Raw genomic sequence first — 26,711 nt, forward strand, 5'->3', positions numbered from 1 at the left:
TATCCAGGGACAACTCCTGCTCCCAGCATCAAAACAGCTTCTGCCTGTCCCAGTGCCCCAAATCCACTACAAAATTGCACTATGGGGCTGCAGCCCATGCTCAGAGCAAAGCCAGGCTCTGAGCAGCTTTGTAATGCTTTAAAGCAGCATTTTCTCTGCAGCATTTGATAGGAAACCACAGTCCCACCTAAAGCTGTGAGCTTCCGTGGGTCTTCAACCTTTCCTGTTTTAAGACCCACCAGGGCAACCACAAACCTGGCAGATGCAGCCATCTGGCCCTTGCTGGGCTTCCATGGTTTCCTTCGAGATGTTTGCTGAGCAAAAGACACACAAACAGGCTGGGGGCTGGTGTGGGCTGCATCATCAAGCATCAACTACCACCTCAAATACTCCCCAAAAAGGCAACTTCTCTCCCAGGCTCCCCAGGACCTGGCACAAGCTGGTGATTTAAGCTCTGCAGTCTCAGAGGCTTTGACAGGGGGGAAACCCTCCCTTCAGAGCAGAGCCCTTTTACTAGCACAACTCCTCCTTCACGCAGGGGTCCATAGCCCACACTAAAGCGCAGCAACTCTCAATCTTAGGAGAGCACTGTGTCACTTAGATTATGGCTGTTCCTGCAAGGCAATGACCCCAAAGGGATTTCCAGAGAGTGCTGCGATTTTTCAGGCTGCTGGGCTCCGCTCACACCTTCATGAGGCCTTGGGGTGGCAGCTGAGATTCCACATGCTGCAGGAGCTGTGGAGGAATCACTGGATACTCAAGCATCTGAACAGGCAGACGAATGCAAACTAGCCAGAAGAAGCAGTGATTTTTAGCCCAAAGACTGTTGCACCTCTTTTGATTCACCTCCAAAACATGTGGAACCTCACCTGGCAAAGCAAATACCACTCAACCCTTGAGTGCATTTGGGATGGAAACCTGAGAATTACAATTATTTCCTAAACTTCCCAGGGTGACAGTTATTTCTGCTGCTCCTCTTGCCCCTGACAATAAGGAGCTGAAGGTGGGAAGCCTGCACAGCCCAGAAGTGCCAGCAGTTGCTCCCAGGGCTCCTGGCCCTCCCCAAGAAACGTAGTGACACCAGCTGTGGTGCACATCCCATTAGCTGCATGTTGTCCAGGCAACACCTGTCCTGATGACTGCCTCCTTTTCACTTTTTCAACATATTTCCCCCATGCTGCCCACCCACTCGTTCAATTACCCCTGGCTTCTGGAAGCTGCTGAGTGGTTTCAACCAGATCCGATGGCCAGGTGGCAGTTTCTGATATGCTACTCTTCTACCATTTGCATGAAAATCAACAGAGAAAGACCTTCACTGGTGTCTCCTACTAGGGAAAGGCTCAGTTACCAGCCATGCTTGGCCCACTAGCTTGCCTGTCACTGCCCATCATCACATGGGTGGCTAGAAATTGCAAAAGCTGCTTGTTCTGCTGCTGGTTCAGAGCTGGCCACAGCCTGGGATGCTGTGTGGGGTGACGGTGGTGCTGGGGAGGGGCTCAGAGAAAGCAGGAGGCTGCAGATGCGGTGGGGAATGGAGAAGAGGTGCATAGGGAGACCCTCGCTGCATGGTGCACAGGAGGGCAGCAAGAGCAGATATTGTGGTGGGAAACACTGGGGACCTTGACAGGCTGGAGCAGTGGGCCCATGTGCAACTCATGAAGTTCAACAAGGCCAAGTGCAAGGTCCTGCACATGGGTTGGGGCAATCGCCAATATCAGTACAGACTCAGGGATGAAGGGATTGAGAGCAGCCCTGCGGAGAAGGACTAAGGCTACTGGTGGGTGACAAATGGGACATGAGCAGGCACTGTGTGCTCACAGCCTAGAAAGCCAACCATATGCTGGGCTGCATCAGCAGCAGCGTGGCCAGCAGGACTAGGAAAGTGATCCTCTCCCTCTGCTCCACTCTCCTGAGACCTCCCTGGAGCACTGCATCCAGCTCTGGGGTCCCCAGCACATGACAGAAAAGGACCTGTGAGAGCCACAGAAATGGTCAGAGGGCAGGAACAGCTCTGCTGTGGAGAAAGGCTGAGAGAGTTGGGGTTGTTCAGCCTGGAGAAGAGAAGGCTCCAGGGAGGCCTTATTGCGGCCTTTCAATACTTGAAGGGGGCTTATAAGAAAGATGGAGAGAGACTTTCTACCAGGGCCTGGAGTGACAGGACAAGGGGCTAGAGTTTTAAACTGAAAGAGGGTAGGGTTTGGGTTGGACATAAGGAAGAAATGTTTTACAGTGAGGGTGGTGAGATACTGGAACAGGTTTCCCAGAGAAGCTGTGGATGCCCCATCCCTGCAAGTGTTCAAGGTCAGGTTGCACGGGGCTTTGAGCAACCTGATCTAGTTGAAGATGTCCCTGTCCATGGCAGAGGGGTTTGAGTGGATGATCTTTGAAGGTCCCTTCCAACCCAAACCCTTCTGTGATTCTATGAAAAGATGCCAGAAGGGCCATAGTGGGGCATGAGAGGGACAGAGGGGTCATAGTCACAGGGACCTGGCTCTGCAACCCAGTGGTAGCACTGGAGGGCAGGGAGAGGACTGCTGCAGGCTGCAGCTTGGCCAGTGCCTCTGCCCAGCATGTGCCGGCTTTCACAACATTTTCAATCAAAGAGTGGACAGAAGGCAAATCCATCAGTGTTTACTTGGACATCCCCACTGGTGCAGGTGTGCATGTGCTTTATAGCACTTGCTACTGTATCAACTATAACGTTAGACAAACTTGCAATGTAAATTCCTACGGGGTTACAACACCCGCAGACACCCCTGTGGCTGCTGGGCTAGCAAGTATTTTTTTTAGGAAGGACGTGCTAAAGCTTGCATCTGTGGCCAGTTGTCTTTCTGCTGTGTATCCGCCCCCGCGCTGCGTAAACCCATGAACGTCCGTGTCTCCCTCTGCCTCTGTCCTCTGGCCCCAGCTACTGTGTGCTCTGACATGTCCCACCCTAACACGCACATACGGGGTCCCCTTGGTGGGAGCCTGTCCTGGTACACTGGGGTGCTGCTGTCACGCAAGACCTCTTGACCAGGCCAGACAGACACTAGAAGCGACCTGAGCTGCAGCCACCCTTTGGCAGTACCTGCATGCTCTGAATGACAAGAATGCTCCTTAGAGCTTTAAGGACTATCCTTGGAACACCCTTTCTCCCATCCCTATCCCCCACCATGCACGGGCAGGCTGTTGTTAGTCCTGCAAGCCCAACTATTGGAGCTCAGGTGTGAAAATGAAACAAAGAATGAAAAAAAAACTCCTTTCCTTCATAGCTCTCCTATGGGCACCTCCACTATCAACTGCAATCCCCTTTTCTGCACTCTCCTTCCTCCCTCTGCACAGCCTGAGTGATGATGGCCGGGGTCAGACAGGGCAGCTGTGATGCTGTTTAACAGGCGAGTATCACTATTGACTGTGTTCGCCCGGGGAGAGGGAGTCTGGCTCGCAATAGCATTGGAAACCAGCAGCACAGGGAGATTTAGGATTAGAGAAAATAAATGGAGGGGGTGTGTGAAATGACATTCTATATCTTCTTTGCATGCTTGGCTCCCCCCTCCCCCAGAGTGACCAGGGATTCCCACACTGCTCCCCATCTCCTTGTGAGTGCCCCGCCGCTGTCTCTGGGGTGCCTCCCGCCTGAGATCTCCTTCTAGCCTACCCACACAGCCTGAGATTGTCCCCACTCCTCCCACGAGCTGCCCAGGACATACCGGCTTTTCCCAGTCCAGGATGTCTCACCCTCCCGTGCCCACCTGTGAGCAACACAGAACCCTCCCCACTCCTCCAGGAAGGAAATGCCGACTTCAGCCTGGTGTTTTCATGAATAAACCATCACACAGAGATCAAAACAAAGAGCTACTGGGGTCAGGCAAGTACCATGAACATGCAGGGCGCAAGCACAGTCTCTGTTCCTTTGGCGACTAGTGAAAAAGCAACAAGATGGGTCCCTCGTACCAGTCCCAGTCCCTGCGTTCTCCCCCCATATGCCACCCCCCCCAGGGAAACCCCATGCTGACAATCCCACAGGGATGTCCTGCAACACTGCTGGACTGTATGTCTACTCCACTTTGGACAATTCATCGCCGTAATCTCCACTACAGCCACTGATCTGATTTGTCTGGGAACGGCATCCGCTGCTCAGTATCATTCTGTATTCATTTACATTTGCCCAGAGACAGCATGGGTGCTTTTTTTTTTTTTTTTTTTAGAAAACAAAATACAAAGATCATTAAATGAATTAATCTTTCCTCCTGTTTCTCCCAAACAAGATTAAATGAGAATCACTCTACTCAAGTCTGACTCCTTACCACATTTTTAAAGGATATTGTCTGAGCTTTTATTTCCTGAGCATGTGCACCAGAGCTCTCCTGTGTTTCAGAACAAAGAACAAATTCTCTTTGTTGTCCCGTAACAGCGCCCTGAATGCAGCGATGTACAAGATCAAGAGATGGTCCCTGCCTTATTGAGCTCACCCTGAGTTTTGCCTGGTTCCAGGTGCTCAGAGACATGTGGGATTTGTTTTGGTGGGCAAGGCTATGCTCAGAAAAGACAGGATTGTTCCCTTCCCCAAATCCCATGAAGACAGCAAAGGAGAAATCACAACATGGGTTTAAGCCTGCTTTCTGGCTTAGGGTCAGTGCCGGACTCCCTCTGGGATCCATTCAAACCACTAGCCTAAGCTGCCTTGTCTTTATTGCTATTTAATTTGGGTCAGGCAAATGCAGTTAAGAGCACATCCCTTCTTTTTCTTTTCAGCTAAGAGGTGGCCTGTGTTCCCCAAGTGCCAAGCAGAGCCCTGCAGTTTGGAGAGCTCATAGTGCTAGAGAGGTTCGCCTGTCAGCAGGAGACACAGCTGTACACGAGCAAACACTGGAAAGAGTAACGGCAGGCAGAGCTCAGGCAGCTGCCCTTGCACCCTCTTTAATACCTGCACTACTCATTGGTGCCTGGGGAATTCACACACCAGACATTGAAATGCTGGGAAGAGCACAACAGGGAGCAGACTGCTCTCCAGGATTTGCCTGTTTGATCACCAGAGAGATGTCAGGGCTGGGCACTGAACATACGATAGCACTTTCTGCTTCCACCCTTTAGTAACACAGGCAGGTGGGGAAAATCAGCAGGAGTTAAAATCCACTGAGCTACTTCAGTACCAGCCTGTGCTTGGGCAAAGCCCCTCTCCAAACCCGGGGGCCAGCCTGGGCAGCCTGTGCTATCGGAACCTATGCCACAACCAGCACTGACACAAGCCGCTGGTGGCTGTTTCAGGGACCACCTTGGGCACCCAGGTCACAGATCATCAGAGGTAACATCACGGGTCGTGCACCAGAACTAGCATGTCGCGCTAGTTCAGCTCCCCATAAACAGAGTCTGAGGCTGCCTTTCCTCCTGCCCTCTCTCTTACCGCCCCATGTGCTGCTGCTCCAACTTAGGTCTCGGAAGGGGCTGGAGCTTGTACAGAGCTACAGGCAGAGCCTGGGGGCTGGGGTGAGGGCCACTGGCCCATGACCTGAGAAAAGGTCCCTGTCACTGAGTTAAGTAGGTCTGCACTGCATCAGCTCTATGCCTTGAAGAGCTCCAGCATAATGCTTAGAAGAGGGAGCAACAGAGCTTGCTCTGCTGGGGCTCATTTACTCACTTCTCGTAGCAAAACTATTACAGCTGCTCTGGCGTACTTCCGTACTAAGAGGGCTTTCCAGTTAATTGCCATTTGAACTGGAGCATAAATGGTTAGAAAGATTTTTCTTGATTAAAATGTTGTCAGTGATGGGGAATTCAACAGAGCTCTGAGAAAACTGTTCCAGTGATAGCCTTGGTTTTAAAGTCCATGGCTGGTTTCTAGTGGGAATGCTTTATACACTTTACATTAAACCCTAACTCCATTTTGCCTTTGTCAGCTAGAAGAGCCTAGTAACAAAATTTAATTGCTGCAACAAGTTAGCTATAGCAGTCTCTTAATTTTCTGTTAAGCTAAATATCGAGCCAGACCCAGGGAAAGACTCAGCCACAACCAGCTGCTGCAGATGTTTAACTGCAAGCTCCAATGCCAAAATCCAGGACCTGATGCTCCCTTTGGCACCATTTAAACCTTCACGGGAGCTGAACAAAAAAGCACAGAAGTGTGAGCTCCTCTCTGTTCTGCAGAGATATGGTGCCTGACCCAGCCAGCCAAGGAAGCACAGCATCTGAATTTACTCCTGGTTACTCCAAGGGTATAATCCTTGGGTATGCCCCAAGAGATATAATCTTTTCACATAAAAATTATCCTGGAGCCAGTCTCCTCATACACAATAATCCCTGGTTGGGGTATTTACAGAGGAAGGTGGACTCCGAGTTAATTCCTTTCTTACCCTGATGGTACTCAAGGAAGTTCACCCACTGAAGAGGATCCCTGCCCCTCCCTATGAACTAGGAAGGAAGACGGGAGAGGTGAAGGGTGCCTGATCAACATTTTTTTGTCAACATTTTCTCACTGTGGACCAAGAAAAGCAAACTTTGTTGGGCCAGCAGCAAGACAGTGCACAGTCAAAAGACGTACTCACTTGGCAGGCAGGTCTCTGCTCTGCTGCCAGGGCTTCTTATCTTTTTGACATCACATACAAATTGGCAAAAACTCAGCCATGGTTTCGAGAGTGAAACCAGACCTTAGGAGATCTCCTTCCTGTGAGTCTCCTGACCCCTTAGGTTTATTTTATTCTTATTTAGCCTCCCTCTGTCCTGTTGCCCAGCTCCAGTGGGAAGCATGAAGGCTCCTCACCTGAATGAACCGACGAACCACGCCGTTTTGGAGACGGCACTTCCCAAGGAATGCAAGAAAGGCTCCAAACTCCCCAACAAATGGAGCTGGATCCAGGGCTCCCAACCCTGATTCAGCCAGACTGGCCCACAGGGGAAAGTGCACAGTGGCATTTCATGAGGGACCTGCTCCTGCTGAGTTAGGTGTGGCTGGGACATGTTCCTCTAGAGGGGCCTTTGGGGACCTGGGGCTCATCCACTCAACTGTTGGCTGCCACAGGGGCTTACACAGTGGTTTGACACTAGGTGCTCAAGCCAGAGCAGGCAATTCATACGCTGCAGCAGCACAGAGCTCAAGGAGCCGTGGCTGGTAAAGGGATTCACGCAGTGGTTTCCAGTGGCCTCTGTGCAGGGGGAGGAATCAAGATTTTAGACTCAGAATCTAGTCTAAATGCTCAAAATCTGCATTAGAAAAGAAGCCTTTCTCTGTAAGGCATGTTTTCCAATCCTTTAACCATCTCACAACGTCACCTGGAGCTCCCTCTGGTTCCTGACTGTCCTCCTTGAGCTGTAGACACCAAAACCAGACACGCCATTGCAAACACCAGCTGTCACATGACCATCAAACAGAGCTGACGAAGAAACAGCCCTATTTCTGGCTCTTTGGCTGGACTATTCTACCAATGACAGGGAACGCCTGTCCTCAGAGCTGCCAGTCGAGGACTTTCCAGCACTGAAAGTGGCACACAAAGGAAAGAAACCTTCACCGGACACATACATGGAGAAAGAGGCACTTACCCACTCGTTCCAGGTCTCTGGGTCTGAGAGAAGCGCCAGTCTGTGTTAGGCTGAGCTTGCTGCAGAGAAAATAGAAGAGTTTTAATACCTCCATTCTTGCCTTTGAAAATGAATGTGAACTGATCCTGGATTACTTCAGTCTGGAATATCAGCACGTTCTTTCCAAGTAAAGCAAATCAATTAGAACAAAAAGAACCCCCCCCTCCTTTCCTGAGTATTTCTGAACCAGTGTGAACACTAAAAAGCATGACAGAAACTATTCAGCAAATAATCTTCCAAAGCAGCTCAGGAAACCAGGCTGTGAAAGAAATGAAGCATGAAATAAACTGATAAGGGCATCAATTCAGCAGCAGCAATGGTACCAAAGTAATGAGCTTGGAGAAGTGTGGGGGTGGGGGTGGCAGGGTTAAATGATACCGAGAAAGATGCTTTTAATGCCAGAAGGTAAAATGATAACAGACCTTCCTAATCTGTCCGTCTTCTGTCCTTAAAAAGCCCTGCCTGAGATCTTGATTTCACACATTGTATTTGAATGACTTTTCCTAGATGCTGTGGCCTCAGAGCATTACAATATTTTTCTATCCACAGAGAAAAGAATTAACTTCCGACAGCAAAAGAAAAAAGCATTATTTGTTTAGGAGACACAATAAACTTTCGACACAGCAGCACACTTTGTAACTTCATTAGTAAGCCCTCGTATCACTTTCTGTCTGTGTTATTTTACCATCAGACAATGGACATTTTGTAAATAAGGAAGGACATGAAGCAGGCTTGCATATTCCTGTTTGAATCACGCCTTTGTGAAGAGCACTAAATAGCAGAACTATTTTCTGTCTGGAAGACGCATACTTCCGAAAATCATAATCTTCTTAATTAACTCCAGAATGATAACATGCTACATGGAAAGGACAACATTTCTCTCAGTTACCTTAGGAATGAGCAGTTCATAATCCATACAGTGCAACATCAATTTTATAGGATTATTCTGCTTGTACATGCAATTACTAAGGAAAAGTGAAGATGGGTACAGCTGACCTAGATTTTTATTTAGTAGACGTGATTTCACTAATTTCTCCACAGCTTTGATGATTCTCATGAAAGAATATATTAGAATAAATTACTCCCCTAAAATAGAGGCCCCACTGATACCCATGCTGCATGCAAATTAAGCTGTTTAAATACTTGCCCTCCAGATTTCAGATACACGTTCTCGCACATGCTGACACACAATCCTGCACTAACTAAGCCCTTCCCAATCTATATTTTGAATTCCTGTTGTAATTACCCGTTTCAAATTTAGGGCAGGCATTTATGACACAAAATTACTTTACTTTTTATATCCCAAAGTTATAAAAGCTACAGCTAAACACAGTCACCTACATCCATATTTAGACATCTGAATGCAAGTGGCTAAAGTTTTCAAAGCTCGCCTCTGCCTAGGTCTCTGCAAGCCCAAGGGCACGTAAGGTCACCAGAACCTTTGCGAAAAATGTCACTACATTCAGTGCTGAATAGTGAATTCAGCCCCTCGCTCAAAATGACCAAGCCAGAAAATGATCCCTTGCCAGGCACAATCTGTAATTAACAACACTTGGGAGTTAAGAAGTGAGAAATTTCTACAATGCACCTCTAAAACAGAGCAAAAGAGACACCGACAAACTTTGCTTTCAGATAACCTCCTTCTGCATCACGGTTCTTATGCCATGCAGAATAAACAGGTTAAACAGAATCAAAAAGTTAAACACCCAAAAACCATGTTTCTGACCGTGCTAAGAATCACTTTAAAGAGTATGAACGGGGCCAAGGGAAAACTCTCCACCTCTACAAACACACAGTCTTTGATTTTATAGTGCCACCCAGCCCCCTCCCCCAACTCCATCGAGCCGAGCCAAAGCTTTCACCTGCCACCTCCCAGGAGGTGACGGTGACACATGTTCCCTGAAGCCACCTTCTTAGGTGGAAGGACAGATAGAGAACAACCAATTGGCCTGGATATTACGGACCGTTGCGCTTAGCAGACAGGACAGTAAGAAACACCCATCTCTTACCCCATCACAGGGACTCACTAAGGTGCTGGTCACCTGCTCATAGGCAGCCACAGTCTCCGCAGTGCTAGAATGGCTGAAAGGTTTTACAAAGAGGAAATCACTCTGGTCAGACATGGGAGAGAAACAAGAGGTGTAATTCTGTGCCTGGGAGGTCAAGCCTGCTCCTCCCACATCCAGGTACTTGATGAAGCCATCTGGCTTCATCTGCCCACGGAAATGGGAAGCTGGCTTGCGGCCAGTCCCTCGGCAGCAACCCGCAAAGGTCCAGCTGGCAGCGCCAGCTTTGAGACACCGGGCAGCCACCACAGCAAACATCACGCAGGACACAAGGGAAATGGACACCAAGGAGATGATGAGGTAAAGTGTTAGGTTGGTATCCTTGGGAGAAGATTTGGGGAGGTCCAAGGACTTGGCAAAGTCCTGCACACTGTTTTCCTCTGGAGAAATTACTATTACCACAGAGGCCGAGAGGGACGGTGTCCCATTGTCCCTCACTTCGACCACCAGCCTGTGGGGATCTTCTGAATCCCTGAGAGCCTGTGCAACCCTTATCTCTCCAGAGCGGCGTTCCACTTGGAAAGGCAAAGCCTCAGCAGTCTCCTGCAGCTGGTAGGACAGCCAGGCATTATGGCCGCTATCAGCATCAACAGCTACAATTTTGGTGACCAGATAGCCAGGTTCTGCCAAGGCCGGGATGGTTTGGTGGAAGGCAGAGCCCTTGGGGACAGATGGGTAGACAATGGTGGGGGCATTGTCATTCTCATCCAGGACAAATACATGGACCACAGCAGTACTACTCAGCGCAGGAGACCCAGCATCCTTCACCTCCACAGGCACCTGAAATACCTTATCCTGCTCATAGTCCAGAGCTCTCACGGTGTAGATGGTGCCATTGTCCTGGTCTATTCGGAAGTAGGTTGAGATGGGTACATCCTGCATCCCGTTGTGCAAGATGGAATAAGACAGCTTGGCATTGCTACCCTCATCGGGATCAAATGCTGACACCGAAAAAACGGAAGTTCCAGGAAGGGAGTTTTCCTGAACATGAGCTGTATCAAAAGGGCTGGAGAAATTTGGCGCATTGTCATTCACGTCAGCAATTTGGAGGTAAAACATTTTTTGCGTGGCCCTCTGTGGGGACCCTGAATCCACAGCCCTCACCGTGATGTTGTATCCACTGGCCTTCTCCCGATCAAGGGGACCATTTGTGACCAGCGAGAAATGCTCTTTAAAAGATGACACCAGTTTAAATGGGAGCTCTTTTGCTATCTGCAGACGGACCTGCCCATTGTCACCAGAATCGCTGTCCTTCACACCAATGAGGGCAATCACAGTGCCCGGGGTTGCGTCCTCCTGCACTGGGCTGGAGAGAGAGGTCAGCACAATCTCTGGGCTGTTATCATTGATATCGATTAATTCCACTCGCAGGTGACAGTGTCCTTCCATGGCTGGGGATCCCTTGTCCCTGGCTCGAACCGCAATCTCGTAAGCACTGGATTCCTCATAATCCAGCAGGCCTTTGGTTCTGATCTCTCCTGTCCGGGGATCTAAGGAAAACAGCTTGGTGAATTTGCCAGGTGCATTATTGCTAGTTTTGAAAGAATATTCCACATCCCCGTTGGGACCTTCATCCAGGTCGGTGACATTCAGCTTGGTGACCAGAGTGCCCACTGGCACGTTCTCCTCCAGATGTACCGTGGATATCGGTGGGTCACAGACAGGAGGGTTGTCGTTTGCATCCAGGACATGGATGGTAACCTTGGCAGTGCCAGATTTCACCGGATTCCCTCCATCCAGGGCTGTCAGTGTTAGGTGATGAACAGCCACTTTCTCTCTATCCAGTGCTTTTTGCAGTACAATCTCGGGCATTTTAACACCATCTCCTCTCACGTTGATACTCAGGGTGAAATGCTCACTGGGGCTGAGCTCGTAGGTGGAGATGGAGTTGGAGCCCATATCCGGGTCTTCTGCTACCTCCAAGGGTAGCCGAGTCCCACGGTTGGCTACCTCCGTGATCTCCAAGACCACCTCCGGCTTGGGGAACTGGGGCGCGTTGTCGTTCACATCGAGGACGTCCACCTCAACACGGTGGAGCTGGAGGGGATTCTCCATGACGAGTTGGAGGTGTAGGGAGCACGTGGGGCTCTGCCCACACAGTGCCTCCCGGTCCAGTCTGCTGTCGAGGAGCAGCACACCCGCCGCCAGGTCCAGCTGGAAGTGCCGCTGCCCACCCTCGCTCACCAGGCGCAGGTTGCGGGTGGCCAGGCTCCGCACCTCCACCCCCAGGTCCTTGGCCAGGTCGCCCACCGAGGAGCCCGGCTCTCGGTCCTCGGGCACTGAGTAGCGGAGCTGGGCGCTGCTGGGAGCCGGCAGGCAGGAGAGGGCTGCGAGCAGCAGCGGGAGCTGCCATGGCAAACTCCGTCCCCCGAGCATCCCGTGCCGGGTGTGAGAGCAGAGCAGCGCGAAGCGGAGCGGCGGCGGTTCCGCGCAGCCTCCCCCGCCTCCTCGCCCCCGCTGCCGGCCCCGGGAGCCGCCGCCGCGCCGGAACCCCCGCGCCCCGAGGGGGTCCGAGCGGGTTGCGCAGGGAGGAAGACGCCGCCGGAGCCGCCGGAGCCGGGCAGGGAGGGATGGAGGGGGCGGGGGGGGGCGATCGCAGCCCGGCCGGCTGAGCCGCTCCTCGGCACGCAAAGGCACGCAAAGGCACACAAAGTCGGCGAGCGGAGGGGATGGACCGAGTGACAGTTTTACGTCTCTCCACAGCCCCCTCCTCCTCCTCCTCCTCCTTTTTCTCTCCCTCCTCCTCCTTCTCCTCTCCCTCCTCCGCCGCCCTCTCCAAAATACGCACGGCGTAGCGCCCCCCCCCCCCCCCCGCTCCGCCGCCGCCACTCCGCCCCCGCAGCGCCGGGAGGGCGCCGGGGACTCCCGGCAGCGGGAAGCCCCGCTCCGCCCTGCCAGACTGCTGGGAGTGGGCACCGGCGGGCAGCCCCTCCCCAAAGCCAGCTGGGGGTGCCGCATCCCGAACCGCTCCGGTGCCGAGCCCCGCAGACGCCGGGGCTGCGGTTAGGCTGGGGAACACGCTCCCGAGCTCACCTCGCTGCACAGGGTGGGATCCGGCGGGTTGGCACCAGCTGGACCCGCAGAGGGTTTCACAAACATGAACTCGCTGATGTCCGAGACCGGCGAAAAGCAGGAACGGTAACGCGGGGCGGGAGGTGCCGTGGCCGTCACCTGGACGCCCATCACCGTGTCCCCTTGCTTAGGCTCGTAGTGCAAGTGCCCAAAAATGTGGCTGGGAGGGGGCTGAAGCGTGTTCACGCTCTCCACACAGCAGCCCTGGTTGGCAGGTGCAGAGCCCCGCCGGAGGCACCGCACGCCCAGTGCTGCCAGTCCCACCAGTGAGACAGTGGAGATGAGCACTAGGGACACAATAAGATAAAGCGTAATTGTGGGTAAGCCCCCACCATCGGCAGCCCGAGCCTCAGAGCCCTGCAAGGCCTCTGGGCCCTTCTCCTCCACCAGCACCACCAATGTGATAGCTGTGGAGAGTGGGGGCTCCCCAGCGTCCCGGATCACGACCAGCAGTTCATGTGCAGAGGCATCCGTCTCCTGCAGGGCCCGCATGATCCGGATCTCTCCAGAGCGCAGGGCCACGCTGAAAAGCCCCGGGTCTGTGGCTTCCACGAGGTGGTAGGAGAGCCAGGCATTGCGCCCCGAGTCCGCATCTATTGCCACCACCTTGGTGATGAGAGCAGGAGGGGCAGTGGATGGGGAGATTCGGAACTGGGTAGCGGAGTCCTCCCCGGCTCTGGGGAAATGCACCCGTGGGGCGTTATCGTTCTGGTCCACTATAAAAATGTGAACCAGCGTCCTGTTCCTCAGGGCCGGGGAGCCGCCATCAGAGACCTCCACGTGGAACTGGAGATAGGAGGTTTGCTCATAGTCAAAGGGGAGTTTGGCAGAGACCTGCCCACTTGTGGGATGTATGGAGAGGTAGCGAGTCGGATCCAGGCCTGGATCTGTCCCACCAGCTCGCAGGATGGAGTAGGAGAGGCGGGAATTCTGCTCCGAGTCAGGGTCGGCAGCAGAGACTGTAACCAGCACGCTGCCCACCGGGTTGTTTTCTGCCACCAGCACTTCGTAGGACGCTTGCTCAAACTGAGGCGCGTTGTCATTGACATCTGCGAGGGCGATTGGCAAGATGGTGTGGCGGGAGAGCGGGGGACTGCCCAGGTCCGAGGCAGAGACGGTGACGTTGTAGTAGGCAACGTGCTCCCGGTCCAAATGGGTGCTGGTTAGCAGCGAGTACTGGTGCTCATAGTCCTTACGCAGCTGGAAGGGAAGATCTGGAGACACATGACACTGGACCTTGCCCTGCTCACCAGAGTCCCTGTCTCTGACATGTATCACGGCCACCACTGTGCCCGGAGGTGCATCCTCACTCAGGGAGCTGGAGAAGGAGGTAAGAATAACCTCAGGGGCATTGTCGTTCACATCAGTGATTTCCACCACCACGCTGCAGTGCTCCTCCATTGTGGGCGATCCCATGTCCTTGGCCTCCACTTCAATCTCATACACCGTTGCCTCCTCGAAGTCCAGGTTGCCCTGGACGCGAATCTCCCCAGTTTGCTCATCAATGGCAAAGATCTGGCGTAAGGCAGCTGAATTGTGGCTGCTGAGGGAGTAGCGGATGTCTCCGTTGGGCCCTTCATCCACATCGGTGGCATTTAACTTCACCACGAGGGTGCCCAGCGGCGAGTTCTCCACCAAGCGGGCTCCGTATGATGGTCTGTCAAAGACCGGGTGGTTGTCATTGGCATCCAGGACCTGAATAGTGATGTGTGTCTTGCTGGACTGGGGGGGAGAGCCCCCATCTTCAGCGGTCAGGACCAGGTGGTGGAAAGCTCTGAGTTCCCGGTCCAGGGCCCTCTCCAGCACCAGCTCAGGGAACTTCCCACCATCTGTGCGTGCCTTCACGTTGAGGTTGAAGTTCTCATTGGCACTCAGGTGATAGGTCTGCAAGGTGTTGGTGCCCACGTCAGGGTCCTGGGCAGGCTGGATGGGGAAGCGGGCACCAAGGGATGCCAGCTCGTAGATGCGCAAGGAAACCTCATCACTGGGGAACTCTGGGGGGTTGTCATTGATATCCAGGATCTCTACCTCGATGCGGTAAAACTCCACTGGGTTCTCGATGGCAAGTTTCAGGTGGAGGAAGCAGCGGGGGTTCTGCCCGCAGAGCTGCTCCCGGTCTATCCGCTCGCTGACCATTATAACGCCGGTGTTCACATTGACCGAGAAGTACTGGGAATCCGAATCAGACAGTACCTGCAGGTTAGCTGCCGCCAGTTTTGCCACATCGGTGCCCAGGTCCTTCGCAATATTGCCCACGAAGGCACCCCGGGTGAGCTCCTCGGGGATGCTGTACCGGATCTGAGCAGAGGAGCTGTGCAAGAAGAAACAGAAAGAGAAGACACGCGGCAGTCCCAGGGACCGGCCCGCCTTCCCTGCCCTCGGCATCCTTGCCGGGTGGGCGGCCGGGGAGCGATGCCCTCCGCGCTCCGGGGCCGCGCTCAGCGCTCGCCGCTCCCATTCATTGTTTGGGGCGGACGCGGTCGGACGAGGGCGGGGGACGCCGGGGCTCCGCGCAGCCGCCTCGCCATTGGTTCCGAGCTCCGCGCCGCTCCTCCAATCGCCGCTCTCCTTTCCCAGGACAGCAACACCGGCGCCAATCGCAACCCGCCGGCCGTTGCCGCGCGGCGCGAACCTGCGGCGCTTCCCCGAGCGGCGGCGGCCCCGCGCCCCCCGCGCCCCCCGCGCCGCGGCGGGGGAGCAGGGGCGGCCCCGGGGGAAGGCGCGGCCCGGCCGCCCGGCGAGCCCCGCGCCGGCAGCGCCTTCCCCTGCCCCTAGGCTCTCACCTGGCCGGGGTCCCGCAGCGTACCGGTAGCGGAGAGGAAAGCCCCGGTTTCCCTCGGTAGGGTCGCGGGGGGCGGGCAAGGCCGCAGGAAGGTGAAGTCGCTCCGGTCGGAGCCGGGGGAGAAGCAGGTGCTGTAGCACTGGGACTGGGAGTCGGTGGGTCGCAGGGTGACCTCCATGTACTTAAGGGTGCCGTCGGAGCTGAGCTGGAGCTTGGGGCTGGAGTGCTTGAAGAAGTCCCGGGAGGGTGACTCGCTGAGCCAGCAGCAGCAGCAGGGTGAGTCGGCGGCACGGCCTCTGCGCCGGAGGCACCGGGCAGCCAGGAGGGTGACGGTGGCAAGCACCACAGTGCTAACGGCTGCCAGCGCAATAATCAGGTAGAGGGTCAGGTCCGGCTTCTCCTTGACACCAGCCAGGAAATCCCGAGGCTTGTAGGTCTCCTCCAGGGCTCCCTCCTCCAGGGCCACGGTGATGGTGACAGTGGTGGAGAGCGGTGGGTTGCCGTTGTCCGTCACCTGGACAATGAGCTGCTGCACTGCCACGTCGGTGTCCTGGAGGGCACGCGTCGTCCGCACCTCCCCAGTGTACAGCGACACGTGAAACAAGGAGGGGTCGGTGGACTGCGGCAGCAGTCGGTATGAGAGCCAGGCATTGTGCCCGGCATCCGCATCCACTGCTGTCACCTTGGTGACCAGGTAGCCCGGTGGGGCAGACAGCAGGACTCTCTGGGGTGCCAGGATGTCACTGTCACTGGCAGGTTGCAGGATGGTGGGGGGGTGGTCATTCTGGTCCAGCACAAAGATGTAGACAGTAACGTTGGCATGGAGTGGAGGGGACCCCGAGTCCCGCACAGCCACAGAGACTGGCAGAACCTGCAGCAGCTCAAAGTCAAAGGTGCGCTGAGCATAGAGGTTGCCATTGTCAGGGTTGATGTGGACGAAGGAAGAGGTGGGGGCACCCTGCACTTGGCCACTCTCTATGGAGTAAACAAGACGGGAATTATCCCCATCATCAGGGTCCGAGGCAGAGACAGTGCACAGCAGGGAGCCAGGTGGGTTGTTCTCCGGGAGGAAGGCATCGTAGAAGGGTTGCAAGAAGCGTGGGGGGTTGTCATTCACGTCAGATATGTTGAGGAGCAGAGTGAGTGTCGTGGTGAGGGCCGGAGACCCGCCATCCTGGGCAATCAGCTCTACTATGTACTGTGAGGTGGACTCTCGGTCCAGGCTCTCCTGGGTGACCAGGGAGAAGTGGTTCTGAAGGGACCTGATGGTGAAAGGCACATCGGGGGAGATCTCCAAGCTCACATCCCCATTGGTCCCTGAGTCTCGGTCCCGTACATTGAAAAGCCCCACGGCAGTCTCTGGTGGAGTGTCTTCTGGCACCGGATTCAGCAGGGAGGTGAGCAGCACCTCTGGGGGGTTGTCATTGGCATCCTCCACTTCCACCTGCAGTATGCAGTGGCCCTCCATCTCTGGGACCCCTCCATCATGGGCTCGCACGTAGATCTCATAGAAAGATGATTCCTCAAAGTCCAAGGCCCCACTCACCCGGACCTCGCCACTGCGGGGATCCAGGGCAAAGTGCCTTCGGACCGAGTCGGAGGTGTGAACCCCGAAGGAGTACTGCGTCTCCCCATTGGGGCCCTCATCGGGGTCAGACGCATTGAGCCGGAGGAGCAGCGCCCCCACAGGTGTGTTTTCTGGGACTTGCACCTTGTACGTGGTGCGGTCAAAGGTGGGCACGTTGTCATTGACATCCAGGACCAGGACCGTTATCTGTGCTGTGCCCGAGCGGGCTGGGCTTCCCCCATCCACAGCTGTCAGCACCAGCTGCAGTTCTGGCTGCTCTTCCCGGTCCAGGGCATGCTCCAGCACCAGCTCCGGGAAGAGCTTGCCATCCTGCTGCTGCTTGACGTCCAGGGAGAAGTGGGAGTTGGGGCTCAGCCGGTAGGAGCCCACGGCATTGGTGCCCACATCGGGGTCCTGCGCACTCTCCAGGGGAAAGCGCGCAGCCACTGTGGCAGACTCGGCGATGCGCAGGGTGCGGTGAGCAGTGGGGAAGCTCGGGGAGTTGTCATTCAGGTCCAGGATCTCCACTTCCAGGCGGAAGAGCTGCAGGGGGTTCTCTGTCACCACCTGCACTGACAGCACACAGCTGGCAGCCGCTCCGCACAGACGCTCCCGGTCCAGCTGCTGGCTCACTACCAGTGTGCCGCTGTCCAGGTGCACGGCAAAGTGGCGCAGGCTCTCCTCTGAGCCCAGGCGCAGCCTGCGACCCGGCAGCTCCTCCAGCTTCAAGCCCAGGTCCCGGGCCACGTTCCCCACCACGGTTCCCACCTCCGACTCCTCAACCACCGAGTAGCGGATCTGCCCGGAGACCCAGCCCCAGCCGCAGAGCAAAAACAAACTCAGTACTTGCCATTTCCAGGCGGGTCGCTGGAGGCTGACGCTCTCCATGTCTGTGCACGTCTGGCCCGGGACACAGCAGGCACTGGGGAGCTGTGAAAAAATCCCTGGGTCTCTCTTCCACGGCTTGGAAAACGGCTCCGGGGCTCTAGCAGGCTGCAGCTCAGGCTGTCAGCCTCGGAACAGAGGGGGTGGGCTGGGGGAGGGGAACTGAATCACAGCCCCAGCGCGGAGGTGGAAGGGGGGGGAGAAACAGATTTCCCCCTCCCCGCTTCAGATCAGCGCCCAATTGGCCGAGAGCTCCATCCCCTCTCGGCCAGCGGTGGCTCCCCGGAGGTGCAGGAAGCGGGGCCCCTAGCCGGCATCAGCGGGGCTGCCACCCCCGGCCTCCCCTCCGCCAGCCTGAGTCACTTGCTCCGACAGCTCGCTTCCCGTTTGCAGGGAAACTGCACGTCCTGGCAGCCTGGAAGCTAGGTACAAGCCCTCCCTGTGTGCTCCCCCTTCCACAATGGTGGCTTCACATCGTGCCCACAGACAAAGGGCAGCTGTCATGAACACGGGCCAAAGGATTCATGCCTGATGAAAAGGTGCTTGTTAGAGCCCTGAGGTGCCAGGGGCTCTTCTCCCACCCCTTTTCTCCCCCCCAGCTAATGCTTTGGCCACTGCCTGCACCCCATGATTGCCTCTGTAAGTGAGGCATCACTGCCACCAGTACCACCATCAACCAGGAGACCTTGCACCTAGACAAGGACGCCCACCCCTGCCAGCCCCCCATGGGTGTCAGAGGCAGGAGGTGGGAAGGCAGACATGGGCGAGCCATTCAAAGCCAGAACACAACTGCTCCCCATGCACACCCAGCTAGATGCCCGTTCCTCACCCTGGGACAAAGAAGGGGTCAGCCTTCACAGTACCCGAATCACTGCAAACACACGAAGCCAGCCAACAAGCCCACTAGGCCACCATCAGATCGCAACATCAGGTCAGGACGTCAGACTGGGAAGGGGGCCCGAGCCTCCCACCTGGCAGACACATACTGAAATTCTGTGGCAGATACAGCTTTGCAGCCAAGCAATCTGCCAGAGGGCAAAAGCAAGGGTCTCAGCCTCCCCAGGGGAGATTGGAGCAGTAATCTCCCCCTCTCCCTGTTTCCAGAGGATGGCAGCAAGCTGCAGGGTGCTAGCTCAGTTCACATCCCTGCAGAAGCCTTGTGCAGTCATGCCCTGGAGTCCTATCCTTGGCACACTCAAGACCACCCTGACCTCCCTTGGGCGCACACAGATCCTGGGGAGCTGGGGTCTGCAGCGGTGCGGCAAGCAGGAGAGCCAGCTCCTGCCTGGGACCCTGCCCATCCCCACCACCCGGGCACCAAGGGGACCTGGGGAATAGGCAAGAGAGGCTGGGGGCACCCATGCCCGGCACACTGGACAGTGACAGGGACACCATCTGGCGGGGTGAAGACAGAGACGGTGGAGGTGCTGCCGTCGAGGGTCTTCCCTCCCTTCTACAGCCCCTCCCTTCTACAGCCCCTCCCTTCTACAGCCCCTCCCTGCCCATTCCAAGAGCCACGGGGCGGGGCCACCCTGCTGCCAGTCAGGGAGAGACGGAGCAAGGAACCTCGCGATTGGTGCAGAACACCGCCCGGGTCCCAGCTACTGCCTGCTCCAGGAGAGAGGAGAAGGCATTCTTAAAGGGCCAACACAGCAAACCGCTGGACAAGTGGATTCCCCAGCACCCAAAGACCGACACCTGCTTGGACGTACTCATTCCCGAAGGGCTTCCAACGGTGCCACCAGCAGGAAGCTGTCGCAGTAACCTTGACTCCGGGATGTGCCCTGTCCCCATCCCAGGCAGGGCCCTGGACAGCACAGCTGGGTGACAGACGTTGCCGCTGGCAACATGAGGTGCTGCACCCCTGGGAATGGGTTTGGTGCTGCTGCGGTACCTCAGCAGAAGCCCCCTGTGAAACCCACATGGTCTGGGGGAATCCGCTCAGTGTCCCGAGGTGGCTTGGTCACTAAGGGGCTGGAGCAAGGGACAGGCTTCACATGGGGAATCCTGCTGTTGCCTGGGTCTGCCAAAGCCTGGGATGGGGACAGTGGCAAGGCAGGAAGGGTATGGGGTGTCCAGGATGGAGACGATGTCCCTGTTCCAGAGGGTCAGAGCTCCCTCTGTGGAAAGGCGCTGACCCAGGGAGCTGGGGGATCACTGGAGATCCTGCAGGATAGGATCCCTTATGGCAGGACAGACCACCTGCCACAGATGGGGCCAGCACCATCCCCACTGCATCGTTTTTGGGGTCGGCTGTTGCCCTGCAGAGCAAAGAGGTGTGAAGCCTTTGCAGGCTTGACATGGTCCATGGCATTGGGCTGGATCTTCTTTGACCACAAAGACTGAAAATCCAGGACCTAGAGCCAGTCCAGCTGGTTTCTCACTGCCAGTGCCTTTCCAGTGCAGTACTGGGGAGTAGATGGGAGCCATGGCTAGGGCTCAGGCTTACCACCTGCCTGTCATCACCTCCTTCCATCCCCACTCCCAAATCATTTACTTCCTGCGCTCCCCCCCCCCCCCCCCCCCAAGGTATCTTGCCAGGACCCTTTGGTGGAGGGGACATCCTTGTCCCCAGCTGTAGCACAGCCCACACAACGCAGAGGAACACTTGCTCTTGCAGCTGCTGCAGCCATTCCCACCTGCCACAAATCAGAAGTGCTGAGTCTGAGCAGTGACGCAAGAGAAAAAAAAAAAAAAAGGAAAAGAAAAAGGCATAAAATAATTCTGAGAGGTTTCTGCCTCTCTGTGATTCGGCCACAGCAAGCAGGCGGCACACATAGTTCCACACCCATACACAGCTTCCGCTGCACCTCACTTCCTTCTGCTCGGAGGAACCGGTCGTTCCTACTCACGGCCTCCTGGGAAGGGACATATTACCAGCACCAATCACCTTGGAAACCCATCAGATCCCCTCCCACCGCCTCTGCTGGATCCACTACCCATCCTCACCTCTGAGGATTGAAGCGTTCCTGTAATTGAAAGCTCTCAAATTAAGCTGCACAATTCCCACCGGGAAGAAGCACAGAAGCTGCCTGCCATGCGCACACGCCTTCCTGGCTGCAATTTGTTCAGTCAGGACATTAGACATCACCCGGACATAGCATATCACAAATTGTGCAAGGCTTGTAATACGGTTGTTAAAGGAACACCTGGGTGGAGGACTCACCATCCTGCTTAGAGACACAGTCCAGCTCAGCAGAGCCCTGCAAGCGACTGGAGTAGTCTGCAATCCCACCCCCCCACCCCAAAGCGAACATCATCACAAAACTTCCATGGAAACAAAACTGGAACTATCAGGAGTCAAACATGAAGTGAGACACGGACGGGAGGGACTGCTCTGTGGCCACGGTCTGTCAAACGGAGGAACCAGCATCGTTCTTCAGCTTTACATGCTATATTGTGGGAAGCGACACTCCGGTCCCCCACTGGCAGCTGGAGGCTCCCAGCCCCATTTGCACCACCACCTCCTCAGCCCACAGCAGGGCACAACACAGAGAGGCTATGTTCCCCTCCCAGTGCCTGACCCGGCAAGTGCTCCCCTCGGCTCTCATTTTGCAAAGGGAAGGAAATACCATTAGCAGCAAACTTTCTGCCAAGGATTTGCAAGTGGTTGCAAGCTGACCTCAGCCTCCACCAGTTACTGATGCAAGGTGTACCCAAAACTGCATCCGAAAGACATATGTTCACTAACCTGAGCAAACTGACTCACTTGATCCTGCTCACCACAGTGCAAATGTCATCGACACCCAGGACGGCTCATTTGACTCCAAAAAAGACCTGTTCAGCTACAGCTAACCACTCTTTAGAGGCATGGCATGACCGGATATTCCTCCCAACCTCAATCCACTACCATATGTGTATGGCACGAATGAACCATGGCTCTTCCCGGCACTGGGACATGCCAAGGAAGGAGCTACATTACCTCAGCAGGGGTGGGGAGCCGGCTGGCGGTGCCCACGATCTGGTGGTACAGCCCTGGCTCACCATTCCTCATGGTGCTCTGGCGGCTCCCCAACGGGCTGGAAGTGAAGGGCTTTTTACACAGGATATCACTCTGGCGAGAGTCCGTGGTGAGATAGACCTGGTGGTAGAAGTTGGGTGGTGTGAAGCCACCCCGCACGGCGTCAATGTGGTGAAAGGGCCCTGGTGTCCTGTACAGGGTGCTCCGGGAGCTGTTGAACAGCTCCTTTGACTGCCTCCACTTGTAGCACTTGAAGATGCCCAGTGACAACATGGTGATGAAGAAAGCTGCTGACACCAAAATCACCGCCAGGATGAGATAGAAGGTCACATGCCTCCTGGGATCATTGGCGGGTGCCACATCAGTGAGGTCAGTGAGCACCTCCTTGACCATCTCAGCCACAGAGATGGAGACAGTGGCACTAGTGGACAGCACAGGCTCCCCATGGTCTTTCAGCAGGATGACTAGCGTGTGCTGGGGAGCATCATCCTCCCGGAGCTGGCGGGCTGTGAATATCTCCCCGCTGTGCAGCCCAACTGAGAAGAGGCTGGGGTCAGTGGCCTGCAACAGGGTATAGGAGATCCAGGCATTGTACCCTGCATCCGCGTCCACCGCCACCACCTTGGTGACCATGTGCCCGGCAGGAGTGCCTGGTGCCACCACATCAGTATAGGTGGCGGTGGTGTTGGGGTGAGGGTACAGCACGGTTGGGGCATTGTCATTGAGGTCAGTGACAAACACACTGACTGAGACATTAGTGGCCAGAGGCGGAGAGCCGCCGTCCTGAACCTGCACCATCATGCTGAACTCCACTTGGTCCTCGTGGTCCAGGGAGGTGAGCAGGTAGAGGGTGCCATTCTCCCGGTTGATGGAGAAGAGGTGGCCTACAGTGGGATCACCCTGCAAGATAGTATAGGAGAGATGGGCGTTGCGCCCAAGGTCTGGGTCTGTGGCGCTCACATTAAGAATGGGGATGCCAGGCATGTTGTTCTCCAGCACATACACATCATAGGAGTCCTGGGAAGACTTGGGCGCATTGTCATTGACATCTGACACCTGCACCAGGATCTGTTTTACTGCAGACAAGGGTGGTGAACCTGAGTCCCTGGCTGTGATAGTAATGTTATATTCCGATGCTTTTTCCCGGTCCAGAGCTGCTTTTGTTTTCAATGTGTAGTAATTTTTGAGGGAGGAGCTGAGCGTGAATGGGATCCCAGGGGAAACGAAGCAGTTCACCAGACCGTTATCATGGGAGTCCAAGTCCGTTACACTCAGCAGAGCTACAACTGTCCCTGGGGCTGCATCTTCAGGCACGGGGCTGTACACAGAAGTCACTGTCACCTCTGGAGCATTGTCATTCACATCCACAACTTCCACCAACACTTTGCAATGAGCCACGCCAGGAACAACGCCCTTGTCTTTAGCCTGTAAGTAAATCTCGTACAGCTTTGTTTCCTCATAGTCCAGCTGCCCCTTGACCCTCAACTCCCCTGTGGCTGAGTCCAGAGCAAAGAGTTCTCGTACCTTGGCAGGTGTGTGGCTGCTGAAGGAATAGACGAGGTCTCCGTTTGGCCCATCATCCAGATCGTACGCACTGATCCTGGCGACCAGGGTACCACTGGGTGTGTTTTCCGTCACGCTCGCCTTGTAGGTGGACTGGTTGAAGACTGGGGAGTTATCGTTGGCATCCACAACATCAATGTGGATCTGCACGTGGGCCGATCGCGGCGGGCTGCCTCCATCCAGCGCAGTCAAGACCAAGTGCAGCTCACGTTGCTCCTCCCTGTCCAGCTCCTTCTCTAGCACCAGCTCCGCGTACTTGCTCCCATCCACCCTCGTCTGCACGTCGAGCGCAAAGTGCGGGTTGGCACTGAGCTGGTAGGTCTGCAAAGAGTTAATCCCCACATCGGGGTCTTGCGCGCTCTCTAGCGGGAAGCGTGCTCCGGCCGCCACCGACTCGCTGATTTCCAGCCTCGCCTGGCTGCTGGGAAAAACCGGGTCGTTGTCATTGATGTCCTGGATCTCCACGGCGCCGCTGTACAGCTCCAGCGGGTTTTCCACCACGATCTCAAAGCTGAGGGAGCAGGGAGAGAGCGCACCGCAGAGCTCCTCCCGGTCTATCCGCTCGCTCACCAGCAGCGCGCCGCTCGTCAGATCCACCCCGAAGTACTTCTTGTTGCCGCCGGACACCACCCGCAGCCGGCGTCCCGGCAGCCGCCCGAGGTCCAGCGCCAGGTCGGCTACCACGTTCCCCACCGCGGAGCCTCTCCGCGCCTCCTCGGGAATCGCATAGCGAATCGCGGCGGAAACACAGTCGGAAACGCCGAACAAAAGCAAGAGGCTCAGTACCTGCCCCGTCGTCACCCCGCGGCTCCTTACAGCAACGCCGTTCATCGCACAGGACGGCCGCGCTCTCCGCTTCGCCCCCCTCCCGGCTAGAAATCCTCAGCTCGCCCCGTCATGCCGCTGCCCAGCGCGCCCCGGGAAGCGGCGTCCGGCAGGGAGACGGGCATTGCTGGCGGGCTCCGCCGTGACTCACTCCCAGGCTCTCTCTGAGACCGTCTGCGCCTCATCCCGGCTCCGAGCGGGGCCGGGCCGCCAGATTCCCCCCCGCTCCATCATTGGCCGACAGCGGCACACAGAGTCCCGGCCAATAACTGCACGGAGCGCAGGGCTGCCGGAGCCCCGCCGCGGGGCAGCCGCCCGCTGAACACCGCGGGGAGGGAGTGCGGCGGCCCCGGCCCCGGGGCAGCGGGGCTCAAGCCGGCTGACCCTGAAGGGAGAGCACAGCCCTGCGAGAAACCCGGCTGATAAGGACAGACGGGCTGGGAGAGCGCGGGCAGAGGCAGCGTAGATCGGGCACGGGGACTGCTTGTGCGGGCAGGAAGGTGTAAGCGTTGGCGGAGAGGATGACGCCAAAAGGGGCGATATGGAAACAGGCGGGGTGTCACCCAGGAAAACCTCGTTGGAAAGAGGCAGCGGGAGCAAGAAGGGGAGGTGGAGCGGGCGGGAGGAGGGGTGGGGAGCGTCGGCCGGGGCACGCAGGGCTCCGGATGAGCCAGCGCCTGCACCATGCGCCAGCTCCGCGCGTCCCTTGGGACCGTCGGGATGCCGGCCCTCCCACCCAAGTGCTTGGTCAGCCCCTTCCTGACATGCCACGGCGTCGCGACGTAGCGCCTCTGTGTGCCACCGAAGCAGCGTCGTCGGCAAAAAGACACGGATTTCGTGCTGCCGAGTTACAAGCAGCTCCTCTGGCCGCAGCACACAGTCACCCCGCGGGGCAGCTCCTGCCGCAGGGTTCACACCAGCATCGTCCCTCCTGCTCCCCACCGCCACCACTCTCCCAGCAGGCACCTTCCCCGACAAATCATAGAAATCTCGGTTTAATACGCCCTTCTGCTCTCGCCACCTCCCAGATTGCTCCCAGGTACCTGTTTCCACCAGTCAGACGCAGGGAAATCACGGTCTACGACGTGCTGGTTCAGCGGGGGCAGAAGCCGTTCCCGTTGCAGCAACAGCCCGGCAGGTCATGGCACCGCGTAGACCACGGCACCGGCAGCGCCTGGGCGAGAAACAGCCAATTCCCGGGCTGCCTGCCTGCGTTTGGGGTTGTTGCTGTCAACAACTCGTGATATGTCTGTTTTCCGACGTTTCGAGCGCCCATACGGATAAAACTACTGCAATTTCGGCGTTCGTTGTCCGTCACCCGTGCAACTGCTCAGCTCTCACGGTGCAATGGGAAGGGGCCAAGGAAGCCTGATAAGCGAGCGCCAGGAGCCCTGATAAAACCTGGCTGTGGCCGAGAAACACAGCGTCCAGGTGTCTTCCCGCAGCCGAGAATGATAAGGAAAGGATGGCGATGTCTGGGAAAAGAACTGGACTGGAAACTCCGGATAAGCGTTCATTCGCTTGTCGAGAGAAACGACAAGGCTCTCCATGCCCTGCAGAACTGGCTCGGAAATGTTGCAGCTGGTTATCTGTTACCCGGTGCTTGTCGTGGCTGAGCGGGTTGTGGAAGGGCTGCAAATTACCCGCACCAACGTGGGAGACACGACACCCGCCAGAGCGATAGCGACCTCGAGTCTGGCTACGTGTCCTCGCCCTGCAGAGTCCTGTCAACCGGCGTGAGCACGCGGGATCCACCCAGAGACGCAATATTTCTGCGGTTGTATGAAGAGTCAACAATATCAAACGGGTCGGCACAGTCTTTCCTCTCTACATGCTCAGCTATTTCCTTTCCTAACGAATAATCATTGCCGAAAGATAACCGTATCAGTGCTAGTTACCGTTCTTATCACCACTCCACAGAATGTGATAAAAGTATAGGCTTCACACCGGTAAGATCCAACGTTAGTCATCTGTTCGTATTTTAAATAAATTTAATTCTGGAGGAATTTAAAGGCTGAGAAGGAAAATGATACACTTTACCCACCGCAGCTGCATCCTTCACGTAAGTATACGTTATGCCTCTGTCCGTTTTGAAGCACTTCTGTAACAAACCGTGTCTGCAGACTCACAGTGCTGGGAGCAGATTTCTTTTCTCATTCAACCCTTATGCAACTAATGTCCCTTATGCAACCAAAGCCCAATTACTTTTCTTTCTTACATATAATCTAATAAGAAGAAAATCCACAGCTCTCTTGGAGATAAATCTTGAAACAGTCTTCAGCCACTTACTTTCTCTGAAAATAAGCTCTGAATCTTTTTTCCAACCACTGCCCATTTCGTGTTTTTCCTAAACTCTGTTTACTGAGCAGTTTCTCTAACATGCATATTGCAATTCTTAAGGACTTTCTCTTCACATGAGTGCACACACAAACCGTA

The 26,711-nt window shown here is 55.7% G+C and overlaps 2 protein-coding genes across 2 annotated transcripts in view; both read right to left on the reverse strand.

Moving 5' to 3' along the window:
• LOC309596189 (uncharacterized protein) overlaps positions 1-24,416 on the reverse strand; it is a 39,192-nt gene extending 14,776 nt beyond the window's left edge. Inside the window, 5 exon segments of the mRNA XM_082324032.1 lie at positions 7,516-7,574; positions 12,654-15,122; positions 15,124-15,150; positions 15,476-17,941; positions 21,849-24,416. Of these exon segments, the coding sequence (XP_082180158.1) occupies positions 7,516-7,574; positions 12,654-15,122; positions 15,124-15,150; positions 15,476-17,941; positions 21,849-24,281 (7,454 nt within the window). The 5' untranslated portion in view covers positions 24,282-24,416.
• Positions 9,145-11,996, reverse strand: LOC309596184 (protocadherin gamma-C5-like; the record flags this gene model as incomplete). Its single annotated transcript, XM_082324027.1, has 2 exons — positions 9,145-9,210; positions 9,582-11,996. The coding sequence occupies 2 exons, from the start codon at positions 11,994-11,996 to the stop codon at positions 9,145-9,147; spliced, it is 2,481 nt and encodes an 826-aa protein (XP_082180153.1).
• Positions 24,417-26,711: the final 2,295 nt, after the last annotated feature.

This window comes from Platalea leucorodia (genome assembly GCF_965183815.1).
Source record: "Platalea leucorodia genome assembly, chromosome: 11".
Taxonomy (NCBI): domain Eukaryota; kingdom Metazoa; phylum Chordata; class Aves; order Pelecaniformes; family Threskiornithidae; genus Platalea; species Platalea leucorodia.